Genomic DNA, 13,702 nt, shown 5'->3' on the forward strand with positions numbered 1-13,702 from the left:
CTTCCACCTCCGTTTCCTGATGGGGAAAAAGAACTATGGCTGGAGGTTTGGGCCCTCGGCCCGCAAGGGGTGCACAAGATCGCTTAGTACGGGGCAGTGCCCCCCAAAACGCTGCTTTGCCTCCTGTTGTACTTGGAGGGTCAGCAAGGCAAAGAGGATTCCGCCTGCCCTTGCTTGGAAGCGGAAGGTGGAGGTTGTCCCCCCTTCCACACGGGTTGGTGATAGGTGGTGTTTTTTCCGGACTTGATTAATGCACCACACAGGGGTGTGATGATCTTTCCCTGGTGTGTGGCGTAACTTTGGCTGCAGAGCAGGGAGAGAGAGAACCCTTCCTGGGCAGGAGCTCCGTAGGTTGGATATCGGGAGAATCGTGGTGTGGTTGATGCCTTCTTGGATAGAAACCCTCTTTTGACAGATGGAGGGGGCGGAGGGATCAGGACTGGACTTTGCTCGGTGAAGATGGCAGTTCAGGGTTTGGGAGGGAGGGGTGGGGTGTCAAAAGGATGCTCGAAACAATCCCAGTTTCCTACACCAGCTGCACTGCGCAGGGTAAGGAGGGGGAGGGGAGCCTCTGCAGCTATTGCGCTGCTTCTCCCCCCCCCAAACTCCTCAAACCGCAGCAATCCTGAAAACCTTTGGCTGCATTACATCATGTCGCCTCCTCCAGCCCCCACCCCTAACCCCAAGAGGCGGTGAGGGTGAAACCTGCATCCTTTCAAATGACAACGTGACTTTCCCTTTTCTCTCTCTCTTTCTCCCCCCATCCAATTTTGCTTCTGGCTGGTGGAAGGAAACAGTTACCCAGGAGAGTTTGATGAGGGGTTAGCTGGCTGTGGGAGAAGAACTGGAAGCCCTGGATGGTGCCGGGCTGTGCTCTGCAGGGAACTGGTGGGCTGATCTTTGGGTACCGAGAAGGCTGCTGTGTCAAAAGTCAAGGTTACTCAGTGTGCAGCAACCAGCCTTGGGGAGCCTTTCTAGCTTGCGCTGCAGAAGCCTCCCCTGCCTTTTTTTTGTTCTCCTGCCAATGTGACTTGCTTCGGACATCAAGCATGGGCCCAGTGGGTTCTTCAAAGAGCAGGCTGGGGGTTTTGTTGCTGTTGTTCCCTTCATTCAGTCACTCCCAGCAGATGCTAGAGGTTCACTCCAATATTGTGAAATAGAAAGAATGTTGGGAGAAAGAGAAGAAATCTATAGTAGAGAGGGTAAGTCGGGACTGCAGATGTCCTAATATGATTCCGGACCATGCAGCGTGCTTCCTTCACTCCCCCTTTTCATCCTGTCGGGAAGGGTGACATCATCAGGTTCTGATTTTGTTCTTCCAAAAAATGACTTGTATGGGTGGGGTGGCTGCTTCAGGGACTGCATGAGGTCTGTTGGCCTGAGTCTTCCGCCAGTGTGGTGCACAGAGTTGCAAACTGGGTTGCTGTTATAAGGCAGCACAAATCTTGGCTGGAGGGTTTTCTGCCCTGTGGCTCTGTTGATTTGCATTTCTTTTCTGTTGAGGTGTGGCCCTGTTTCCTGTTCTGCATTGCTCTGATATGTTATGTAAATCACTATGTCAACTTGGCTGAGGAAAGGAAAATCCAGTGGCAAGAGAGGAGGACAGTATTTCTCATTGGGAGCTAAGCAAAAATGGAGAAGCCTCTCTCAGGACGTTGTTAACTGGGGAGTGGGGGGAACTGCCAACAGTGGTTTCTGAACCTGCAGCCTTGCTCTGATGCGTATACCTGTCTACAAAGTCCACAAGAACCTTTCCGCTGCATTCGTTGGAAGTATGTTGTGCACATGCAGCACACGAGAGCGGAACAGCGCTTGTCCGAGATGCTTCAGAAGTCTTCTGTGCCAGTTGGAATGTAGGTCACGGCTTCCATTTTTAATGTCCATGTATACATTCCTTAATTCCGAACAACCTCAAAAGGCTGCTTATGTTTCATTTGTCCACATGGTTGACGATGAAAGGGGACGGGAGGGAGAAATGATGTAGCGCATACTATCCTTTTTCAGTAACCCTGCCCATCTTTGCATAAGTGCAGGTTTAGAAGGAAAAAAAAATGAAGACTATGGGAGGCTGAGTGGTATTTTTGAAGTATGGGTATAACCCTGCCAAAGGCAGCAGCCTGAATAGCCCTGACTAGCCTGACCTCATCAGAGGTTGGAAGCTAAGCAGGGTCAGCCATGGTTAGTACTCGGATGGGAGACCACAAAGGAAGATGAAGGTTGCTGTGTAGAGGAAGGCAATGGGAAACCACCTCTGCTCATCTCTTGGCTTGAAAACCCCGTGAAGGGTCTCCATGAGTGGGTTGCGACTTGACATTAGTTAATTATTTACTGTTTAACTGGGCAAGGTGAGCATATGCTCAAAGCCTACCAATTAAAATCCACGTTTCAGGATTTTTCATGACACCTCAGTTGTCCCCTACACACTACAGAAGAAGTGCAGTTGCTTTCTTGCATTGCCTTCGGAGTTGGGCATCTCTGACTGGCGTTGTAACTAAGACTTGTACACAGTGTATGAATTTTTAAAAGGCACTCTTTAATAGTGTGGTATGGTCTCAATTGCCAGAGCCTATTAGATGGTATAATAGCAAGCAAGTTTAAAAATTAAAACTCAACCCTGGATTATGTTTTGGCTGGTTTCTGGAGAGGACCTCTGTGTGCCTTGGCATCGTGACATGGCTCACACCTTGCTGGCCTGCTGCTTGTAAGCCTGTACTGCTGTGTAGTACCAGGAGGCCTGGTTCTGTGGCCGTGCAGCCTCTTGGCTGTAGTGCAACCATGATGCAGACATGAAAAGAGAAGGCCTGCTCCCTGATCATGAGTGTGAGTGAGTCCTGCTGCCTGCCAAGATGAAGAAGGTAGCTGGCCAGGCAGTTTACTGTTTCCTCCTGCTTCTGTGCCATCTCAACTCTGTTCACTCTCCCAGTTAATGGACGGAGTGACTTCTGCTGCGGGATGCTCCTGAGGTGCCAAACGTTAACACATAACATAATGTCATGTAGCCTCTTGGAGTTGCTGTCGCATCTTGTGGTTTGACATAGCTACAGGCAAACAATGTTCTGAAATACTTTTCTATTCTTTACATAGGCCGATCAGCTGACCGAAGAACAGATTGCTGGTAAGTATCCTAATTGGAGAGAGATGGCTTCTGTTGGCCTAGCAACCTATTCCGAATATAAAAATATTGCAGAACATTCTCGGTGGCTGGCATCACTTGGCTGTTTTCTCTTCAGATGGTGTGTTCCTGTGACTGTCATGCTGGTCTTTACATAAGCTAGGAAAGACTGGTTTTTTTAAAAAAAATCATATTTCTTATTCAGTAATTCAGATATTTCCTGAACAAACATGTGCTAGTTTTCTTAATGGTGGAAACTAAAACAACTGTCCCACACTCATCTCTTCTGTGTTCTGTATAGTTATCTTTCCTTTGAGACAAAGGGGAAAGTATGAAATGTATGCATAAAGACAGCCAAAACCAGACCCATTCAAGGACACCAATAAAGATGACTTAATGGAAGACAAGTGTCCAGACTTCTCCAGAAGCAAGGGCAGGGAGCTGCTTGGCCAACTCATTCTTCTCAGATATGAAAAGTAAACATCAGCTGACCAGATAACTAGAAGGTTTCACAGCACAGGCCCCAAATCCTTGAAGGTATAGTTAATGTATGACCCTTTACAGATACAGGAGGGTCCTAGTACGTGTAATGGCTGCCCTAACGACACACTGTTGTATTGATAATGGCGGACCTCAACAGTAATTTGTGCCTCTTTGGTTCGTTCTTTTGTAGGAAAGCAGCCTTTAATTCAGTATGTTGGTTCCAGTTAAGAGATCAAGCTTCTTTGTTTGCTAGTTGGAGACACTTAATTTTTTAAAAATAATATAATTAATATAATTTGATCATTTTTTAAAAACCCATTCTGGTTCCTGTAGATGACTCTTTCAAGACACCCTTAAAGTTTTTGGGCAAAGCGTTACTGTTTTACAGCAATGGCCTTATTAAAGGGTTTGGAATTCTAGGAAACTTGAGTGTGTGTCTGTAGGAAAGAGAGAACAAAATGTGCTTCCATGAGTGTTAATTGCAGAAGAGCACCTTGAAAAAAGTAAGATGTGAGCTATAGGAAAATGCTGTTACTTTATGAATAGTGAAAATTGATATATATATTTTTCATCATAACTTGTTCAGTGAGTAATAGTTCTGCACAGACCTAGCAGAAGTCTCTTAAATTCCGTAAACAGAAGCTACAACAGTTAGGCAGCTGCACTGACTAGAACAATGGTGGGCTTGAGCACCTTCACCTGAGCTGTTCTTCTCTCTTGCTTTGACCAATCAGTAGCCCATAAGGATTCTAGCAAGAATGCACACTTGGGATATTGCAGCGTATAACGCATACTTGCTATATCATGAATGCATTTGTTGTTTAACAATATAACTCCCCTGCGGGACCAGATCAAGGTCTGCCTTGTCTGTCATTCTTCTTTGGCAACCGATAGGTACTTGGTAGCCTATCAGAATCTGGCTAGTGGTCCTCTGGTAAACCAGATCAATCTTCTGCCAGTCCATAGACTGCAACATTGCAGGTTAATGCAGACAAAATCCAAATATTACTGAACAATTTTATTGCAAGTCCTGCAAACAAGTAAATGCTCTGTGTCACTAACTATTTTTCTGACTGCTCGGTGTAATCTTGGAACATGCCATCCGAGCTCTAAACCTGGAAGTCTGTGATGCTGTTATGAATGCAGCAGGTGACCTTGAGCGATCTGTTTTTCATTCTTGGCCCCCCAGTCTCTGTTAGTGATTGGCCTTTCACATTGTCTCAATGGTTGCATCCTTTTGAACAGTATACAGGTGCACAAAGGCCTTGACACAAAACACGTCTATAGTGTTGGTGAACAAGTTTTCTGCTTCTCTTACTGAATGAATTGAATGAATTAAAGAGGACTCAAAATCTATTTTCATTTGTTCACTGTGAAGAAGAGTAAATGAGTCCCAGCCTGCTGTTCTTCATGGTGGGATTGTGAAGATGTGTGCTGTGTCTTCATCCCTCTGTCTTTGCATATGCCGAAAAATGCTGCTTGCTGATGAGCCAGTTATTTCTTTCTAATGTGTGGTGGTCTCTGAGAGGTGTTAGAATTTGTTTTTATAAAGCTGAATTGCCCAGACCTGGATAGTCCACACTAGCCAGATCTCAGAAGCTAAGCAGGGTCACCCTGGTTAGGGTGGTTTGGATAGGAGACTACCAAGGAAGTCCAGGGTTGCTATGCAGAGAACTACCTCTGAACGTCTCTTGTCTTGGAAATACTGTGGGTTCACTATAAGTCAGCTGAACTGGAAATGCTAATGGTTACAAGAAAGATTAAGAGTGTTTAGAGTGGTTAGTTGCCGCTACTAGGTCTTGTTGTGAAAACTCATTCTTTTGTTTGACCATCTGTAATGTGATACAGTTCGTGTTCTTGTCTTTCCAATGCATCTCCATGGAGCATAGCCTGGGAGGGTTTGAGGGACGTTATCCTCACAGCTGCCTCATACCAAGTCAGAGCATTGATCGATCAAGGTTGATCTTGTCTGCCCTGTTCGGCCGCAGCTCTCCAGGGTCTACAGTAGAGGACTTCCCATCACCCACTACCTCGTGTTTTTAACTTGAGATGCTGAGGACTGAACCTGGGACCTTCTGCGTGCAAAGCAGATGCTCTTAACTACTAAGCCATGGTCCCTCTTCTGTTATCTCTAGAGATGCAGAGCAGTGACTGCTCAGGGTCATTCAGAGGGCATGATGGCTGAGTTGGGGACCTGAACCCTAGTCTCCCTCTTTAAATTCAAATGCTGTTGAGTCCACCACACTGGGTTTTGTCATTAGATGAAATTCACTAGCAATTAGTGTAGTCAACAGGATGAGAGAGTTGACACTAATGAGCAGGAAATAATGTTTTGTACATGTATATGCCAAATCAGGTTTATTGTATTTTCATATGTAAACTCTTGTGGTCTGACATGGATCAAATCATTCTATTGTGGTGCGACATGGATCAAATCTGTCTGTTGAAGGATCACCTTTGGAGCTACATTGTTCTCGATTTTCATACTGCTCTTAAATGGCAGTTGCCCTGCTACTTGGTGACTGGGTCTCTTTCTGTCCTCAGAATTCAAGGAAGCCTTCTCTCTATTTGATAAAGATGGTGACGGCACCATCACAACAAAAGAACTGGGGACTGTCATGAGGTCGCTGGGTCAGAACCCAACAGAAGCAGAATTACAAGACATGATCAATGAGGTAGATGCTGACGGTAAGTGCTTGAATTTTTGAATAGCCTTACTTTGAATATGTGAATAGTGTGCTGTTCTTGTGTGCATTTGGCCTCTCTGATATTGACTTCTAGTTAAAGCATGTTCAAGGAAATTCTGGTAAACTGAACCATGTTTTTAAAATATTTCTAATGAAAAGTCATGTTTGTTTTGACAGCTGTATTGTCTAAGATAAAAACAGGACATAAACATTTGTGATGCCTTCAAAGGACTGGCTGAATGAGGGGCAGACCTTGAATGCAAACTAGCTCAGTTGTCTGACCAGCGTTCCTCTCCTTTGCTTTTGAGGTCTGCCCTGACTCTGACTTAAACTAAAGCAAAACTCCCTGTCCCTGGCTAACATCCCCTCAGTCTCCCGACTTGGTTGGGGTGATCACAGCAAGAGGAAAACCTGGAGGCCTGGGCTGTTAGTACAAAGGATCTTGGGAGGTGTAGCTTCCCCCAGGGTACTTGAATCCACAAAAGTCTTCCAAGATGCTAATATTCTAGATGCCACGTGAGGAGGGCTTCTTCATTGCTGTACATGCTGCCACAGCAAAATAAGTGAAGCACCAGAGGTGGCTGTGATTTGGGGAGCATGAATCACATTTAGCGCTTGCACTTTTTCAGGATTTTGCATTTGGGTTTGGAAAAACCCACATCGTTCTCTGATGGGTATGGGGTGTGTGTGTGTGTGTATGTGTGTGTGTGTGTGTGAAATGGCTCTCTCCAGTTTTGAATCTAGCCCAGGGAGTGTGTTTTACCATTACTCAAAATTGAGTGGCAATTCCTGGGACTTCTTTTAACATCTTGACTGAAATTTTCATCCACCTGCACAAGCTCTGTCATAATGACGGGCATTGCACAAGATCTTAGTGGGATGGAAGCAACATGGGAATAATTTCACAAGGCTTCTGTATCCTTCCTCAACAAAGGGCCTTCAGGTATAACATATTGAAAAAGAATGGAACTGTTTTATATTCCTCTATATTTCATATCTTATTTATGACTGTCATCAGTAAATCAGCCTTAACGCTTGGCTAAAGATTCTTAAACACATAGAAATAATTAAAAAAAAAAATTAAAATCCAGGAAGTTGTATTCCCAATGAAGGGAGTGGAGTTTGTTAATTTCAGGGGGGTTCTCACAATCTTGAAATTTAACCTGTACCTCAGATTGCTATGCTGGCATATTCACTCTGTAATTTGCTGGGAGGGGGGCATATTGACTGGTACATTAAGGTGCTGGTGTGATCTAAGCTCTGCCCTTTTTAAGGTCCCCTTCTTCTTTAAGCCACTCATAGCAAGAAATACTCTTTGGGGGAGTTGTCAGTGGAATTGTTTGTGAGATATGGGCTGGGAAGAATATAATGGAAGACTACGGTTAAATAGGATATTGACTTTTGCAGCATGAAAGAATGTCTGCAGAATCCTAGGATTAGTTGAAAGGAGTAGGGAAGGAAAGAATAGCCTGGTACTGAAAACTTGAGGGCATGTTAACTTTTGAACCTAAAATCTGTTAAAACTGATAAACATCCAGGAGTGCCCCTAGTGGGTAGGAGGAGGTAACTGCACAGGTTACACAGATAATTTATTTATTGGTGTCAATTCCCCCCTTCTCTCTGCACTTCTGCATGAAGTATCTTAAGCATTCTGATAGCTGCACTCAAGGTTTTGAGGCTTTCACAGTAACTGAGGGAACTCCATGCTAAACCTCTTAAGAGCTTTATCTGCGGCACTGCTGACTTATCCATAATAGTGGTTTAATGGAACGTATATAGTTGTGTTTGATTGGAAGGGCAACAACAATTTAGGGAAGATGCCTTTTGAAGGCTGAATTACCTGAAAAGACCACCACCTTTTTTTAAGGAACTAAAATAAAAGCAAGAGTTCAGGAATATCTGATCCACAGTTGAATCAACTCAAGAACAAGCTTCGTTATAAAGGAATTAATGCATTCTAAAGTAACAGTTGCTGACTTTAACTCTCCTTCACTTTGTTTTAAGGCAACGGCACTATTGACTTCCCGGAATTCTTGACCATGATGGCCAGAAAAATGAAGGACACAGACAGCGAGGAAGAAATTCGTGAGGCGTTCAGAGTCTTTGATAAGGTATGGCGTGGAGACATTTAACCAGCTGTTTGTTTGGTCCAGTCCACAAAAGCTGAAATCTGGAATAGAACTGACTTCCTAGTAAGGTCTAATGTGCTGCAGTGGACAGACTGCTGGGTTTGACTGTGGAATAGACACTGGCTAGCTAGATACCTCTCTTTGGTCCAATGATACCTTTCTGGTCTGGCTTGTACAGCAAGTGTTGTTGGCGAGGATAAAAAGAAATGTGGCTTGAAAACCACTTTTCACCAGCTACTGCCAGAGAGATCAATAAGTATTGTATAGTATTCTGGTGAATTTGTACAGGATCCTCTTTGTCCACTTGAAACAAATATTTTGAATTAAAATATGCACTTATTCTGCAATCACATGTTAATATATTTTCAACTTCCATAAAACTTAAATTCTGATGTAAAAAAACCAACTTTAAAACCAGTTATATTGAAAATTCAGTAAAAATCCAAAAGCAAGCATGGAAGAGTAAAATCCCTAGTAATTAATCTGAAGAAACAAAAATCTCAGTCCAGGAACAATCAGTATGGGGACTAGGCAAGGTGAGAAGGGGTAGGGTATTCCAGATCTGAGATGCCATTACTGAGAAGACCCTGATCTTCATGACCACCTGCTTCACTTCTGAAGACAGAGGCACAAAGCAGGATCTATAGTGAAAAACACAATGTCCAGGCAGGAGTAAGTAGTCAGATACCCTGATCCCAGGCCTTAATACGACTTTAGAAATGAAAAAATGACCTTGAAACTGGCAAACCAGTGGAAGACGTTTGAGAACTTGTGGGATTTGCACACCTGCTAGCAGTAACTTCCTGCGGCATGCCAGACTCATTGAAAAATTTCAGTCGTGATAGGCATCTCCACTTTTACTTAGACTTAAAAATATAAATGTATCATACAGCTATCAGAGAGCCAGAATTGGCTGCAGCTTCTCCTTGCAGCATGTGCACCAAACTTTGGTTTATTGTTGTGTACAGTGTGAAAAAGGTCTTGTCTTGGGTAACATATGCACCTTAATCCTGTGGTAAGAGAATGACAGAGCTTTTAACCTCAGTATCGATCCCATTGGATGTTGGGCTTGGCTGAGAGCGTGATAGCTTGTGAAGTGAATTTTCAGTCAAGTGTAAGAAGGGTGAGGAGAAGCACTTCAGTTGAGCAAAGATCTCTGGTAGAGGCTCTGGAACCTACCTGTGGAGCTTTTTTCTGTTTCAGCTGCAGTATGAGTTGTACTGTATTGCCAAAAAAAATGGCCTTTCCAGTTGTTTGTTGCTGTGGCCCAAAGAATCCTGCGTCCTCCACTTATTTGGTACTACGGCTGAAACACCAGGGGCCAAATTCAACTGTGGTGGACTTCAGCTTGTATTGAACCACAGCTCCCTGTCCCACATTACAGTGTCCTTTTGGAACTTGGTGGGGAGCAGAGATTTCAAAAGCAAAGGGAAAAATTAAATCTTCTGGGAGTCCATTGGGCACGCCTAAGTGAGCTTTCTCCAGACTGATTTAAATACTGACTTGTCTTTGCGTCCCCTTTTCTGTTCTGAATGCCACTTTTGATTTTTCTTAGTGGTGGAAAATATCTCACTGCTCTTTAGAAAAGTCCTTAAAGGAGAAGGGAGCCCACCCTATTTAAGAAGCAAAACATGCACTTCCGTTCTGATGTTCACTGAACTTCGAAGTGCTTTGTTCGCACTCAGCACAGATGTTAAGGTGAAAGGGGAGGGTGGGAAGTGGCCCACAAACATTGCTGCCTGCAGCCGAACAGTAGAGTTTAATCAAGTTTCTGTTGATAAGTGGTGGAGGGCGACAGTCTTTGTATACAACCTTCTGTTCTTTATCCATCTACGACAAGTGCCCCCAGTTACTTTTTTAGAAGGCCTGATGAAATAGCACCTCACCCCCCCAACCCCCCCCCCCCCACAGTCCTATCATATTTTTATCACTCCATGGAGGCAAACGTATTTCTCCATAGTAACATTACAATAGCTGTATGAAGTAGGTTAGGCTGGGGGAGCGTAACTGGCCCAAGGGCTTGGGCTACATGGGCTTGAATCCGAGTCTCTCCCGCTTATGTGCTAATCAGGACAGCTCACAGCCAGCCAGTGTGGTATCTTTCCCCTCATGCAAGATGTCCAGAATAACTTCTGAAAAGGCTAAATGTCTCCTGTAATCGGAAGTGTCCAAGGGAAGGCTTTTGCTGTTATCTGTGCAGCTGTTTATAAACTGGCCTTACCATCCGCACGCTCTTTCTACCTTGGGATGTCATTTGGAAAAGATGGACAAGAGTTGATCAGTTGGGGGCTGACTGTTTGAACCCCAAGCCTCCACTTGTGATACCAATGTCTCCTAGAATGTAAGACTTCCCTGCGAAGTAAAAGTCCTCTGTTGCTGTCTTCCCAGGACGGCAACGGATACATCAGTGCGGCTGAACTACGTCATGTTATGACAAACTTAGGAGAAAAGCTAACGGATGAAGAAGTAGATGAAATGATCAGAGAAGCAGATATCGATGGGGATGGGCAAGTGAACTATGAAGGTAAGTTGTGGTTCATGTATCCAGTTAGCACTTTGAAAGGATAGAACGCTGTATGTTGTGGGGCTGCCCGCTGTACTTGGATCCTTTGATTGCATTCATGCGCAATAGATAGCTTCGGCTGCAGGCCATGTTTTTTTTCTAGAATAGAGGTATCAAACTCATTTGTTATGAGGGCTGGATCTGACAAATGTCACTTTGTTGGGCCAGGCCATGAACATAAGAGAAGCCAATGTTGGATCAGGCCAGTGGCCCATCCAGTCCAACACTCTGTCACACAGTGGCCAAACATACCAGGTGCCCTCAGGAGGTCCACCAGTGGGGCCAGGACAATAGAAGCCCTCCCACTGTTCCCCCCTCCCCCCAAGCACCAAGACTACAGAACATCACTTGCCCCAGACTGAGAGTTCCTATCTAGCAATAGATAGCGTTCCTATCTAGCCATAATGCCAGGTACCGGAGATATAAGCTGTATAAAGGACAGCAGCTGGTAAGCTCCAAGTTGGTGTATCCTCACTGCAAGGTCCCATGGGCTGGGAGGGGGGTGCAAAGGAAAACCCATATGGGCAGACTGGAGAGCCAGCGGTGCAGCATTGGCAGATGCTCCCAGTACTGCTTGACTGCTGCAGACAAGGTGGTTCTGCCTTGCTACAGCCACAGTTGGTGTGGCTCCGCCCCCCGGAAGTCTCCTGTTCCCTCCCTTGCACTAGTTGTTTGCAGGCCGCATAAGAGCTCTGGATGGGTCAGTTTGACCCCTGAGCCGTATGTTTGACACCCCTGCCCTAGAACTTCTGTTTCTGCACGATCAGTGTTTTTCACTAGAGGAAGCGGAAGCATGTTCCCTGGGGCACACTAGTACATGTGGAACTCATTTGTAGGATCTGAGCGTGTGTGTTTGTTCACATTCCCCAACTACCTGTGTTAGTGGCTTCTGCTGCAGAAGCCAGTTTTACCACTTCCTTTCCAGCGGTACTAAAAGTAGCACATTGTGTCGTTTGTCTCTTTCAGAATTCGTACAGATGATGACTGCAAAATGAAGAGACCTCCTTTCACCTTTTTTTTCCTCTAGAAGAATCAAATTGAATCTTTTACTTACCTCTTGCAAAAAAAAAATGTTCATTTATTCATTCTGTTTCTGTATAGCAAAACTGAATGTTGAAATACCTTCTGTCCACAAACTGCATGTAATGGTTGGTGGTCCTGTTCCCCCCCAAAAAAGATCAAGTTAAACATCAAGTTTTTTTCCCCAGTATAAATAATTGTACTACCTTTAAAATAAGAAAGCACTTAGAGAACTCCTCAAAAGTTCCATTTGCTAATGACTATTACACTGTTTGGGCTCGCCAGTTTTTCATGCATGCAGCTTGACAATTGAGCACAGTCAGACATTTGTATTAAAAAAAACAGTTTTAAAAAAACCCAGAAAAAGAAACACAAATCTTAAAAAAAAAATAATCCACTGTTTTGTCCAAAAGTGGATTCTGGCTCAATTTGTAGTGATAAATTGTCATAGCTGGTTTACTTTTCAAAATTGGTTTATACCTCAGGATGGTATGCAGCAAAACTGGTTGAAGGGATGCAAAGTGTTTAGAGGGAATCCCCCCCCCCCGAAGGTGGAAAGATTCTCTTGTCTGTCGTAGCAGTGTCCCCCCTTCCCCAAAATGATGGAAATTATAGGTGGCATGTATGTGTTACATTGGTTTTAATTTTGTCTGCATTGCACTATTGTGAAACGGGTGTCAGGCTGTTAACCGTTCACAAAATTTTTAAAAGGAGACCTTCACTGGGGTGGGGGAAAGGAAAGCCTCTTTGGACAACACTCTCATTTTTTTAAAAAAAAACCTTCTGTACCAAGACTTGGAGTTGGCAGAGAAGCCTGTGGACTTCAGCACAATTATCAACATCGCTGTTCAAAATATTTACAGTTTATGTCCATTCCAAGTTGTAAATGCTAGTCTTTTTTTCCAATAAAAGACCATTAACTTAAAGGTGGTGTTACATGCTTCGTAAAAAAGGGCGAATATACATATATATCTATATATCTATACAATTGAGAGACTAAACCAAAAAGGGCAGTAGGAAGGGGAAATGTTTTCTATGAATGACTTGCTGCTAAATTATAATGCACATGTATGCAATAACTTATCCCGTTTAACCTTTCTTCAAGATGGCAAGAACTGACCTCTTGTAACCCAAGACCTTTGCTATAAATAAATGAACTTGTGCTTGCCTTTCATATCCTGACCCGCTTAATTCTGTGGCTCAAACGGGCTTCATTCTGGCTTGCCTGTAGTCTGCTGGAATGTGGCACCATTTCTTCAAATGTGGTGGAAATGCTAGAATTTGCATCATTACAAAAAAAGAGTGTGTTTGGATATTTTTAAAATATTTACTAACTACTCACCTTTCGGGTACTTCAGAGTTGCACAAAGGCAAGTTATGGCTAGATGTGGGTTAGACAGGATGAATTTGCAGGTGAGCATTTTAGAAACGAGCGAAGTGTATCGGAGGGAAGCAGACAAGCCTGTGTCTGAGATTTTAAAACAGGTTAAAAAAATTGGTTTCCTTTTTAGGGGAGGGAGAAAGCGCATCTCCATCTTTTTCACTACTTTGGCTAATCTCCTTAATCATGGGAAAGCATGTGAAGCTCTGAGCACTAGAAACATTCAGGCATATCAGGTTTTGTCTTATTTATTTTTTCATCTCTTCTCCTCCCCCCCCCATTGGATTCTTTCACTGTTGTATGCAGCATTTCCATTCCCACTGCATG

At 43.9% G+C, this 13,702-nt stretch overlaps 1 protein-coding gene across 1 annotated transcript in view; it reads left to right on the top strand.

Annotated features, from left to right (window-relative positions):
- The window catches only part of CALM1 (calmodulin 1 (phosphorylase kinase, delta)), a 14,074-nt gene extending 1,154 nt beyond the window's left edge, over window positions 1-12,920 (top strand). Inside the window, exons 2-6 of the mRNA XM_015423263.1 lie at window positions 3,085-3,115; window positions 6,140-6,283; window positions 8,287-8,393; window positions 10,800-10,935; window positions 11,941-12,920. Of these exons, the coding sequence (XP_015278749.1) occupies window positions 3,085-3,115; window positions 6,140-6,283; window positions 8,287-8,393; window positions 10,800-10,935; window positions 11,941-11,969 (447 nt within the window). The 3' untranslated portion in view covers window positions 11,970-12,920. The remainder of the gene's footprint in view (window positions 1-3,084; window positions 3,116-6,139; window positions 6,284-8,286; window positions 8,394-10,799; window positions 10,936-11,940) is intronic.
- Window positions 12,921-13,702: the final 782 nt, after the last annotated feature.

Source organism: Gekko japonicus, unplaced genomic scaffold (assembly GCF_001447785.1).
Source record: "Gekko japonicus isolate JY-2015 unplaced genomic scaffold, Gekko_japonicus_V1.1 scaffold952, whole genome shotgun sequence".
Taxonomy (NCBI): Eukaryota; Metazoa; Chordata; class Lepidosauria; order Squamata; family Gekkonidae; genus Gekko; species Gekko japonicus.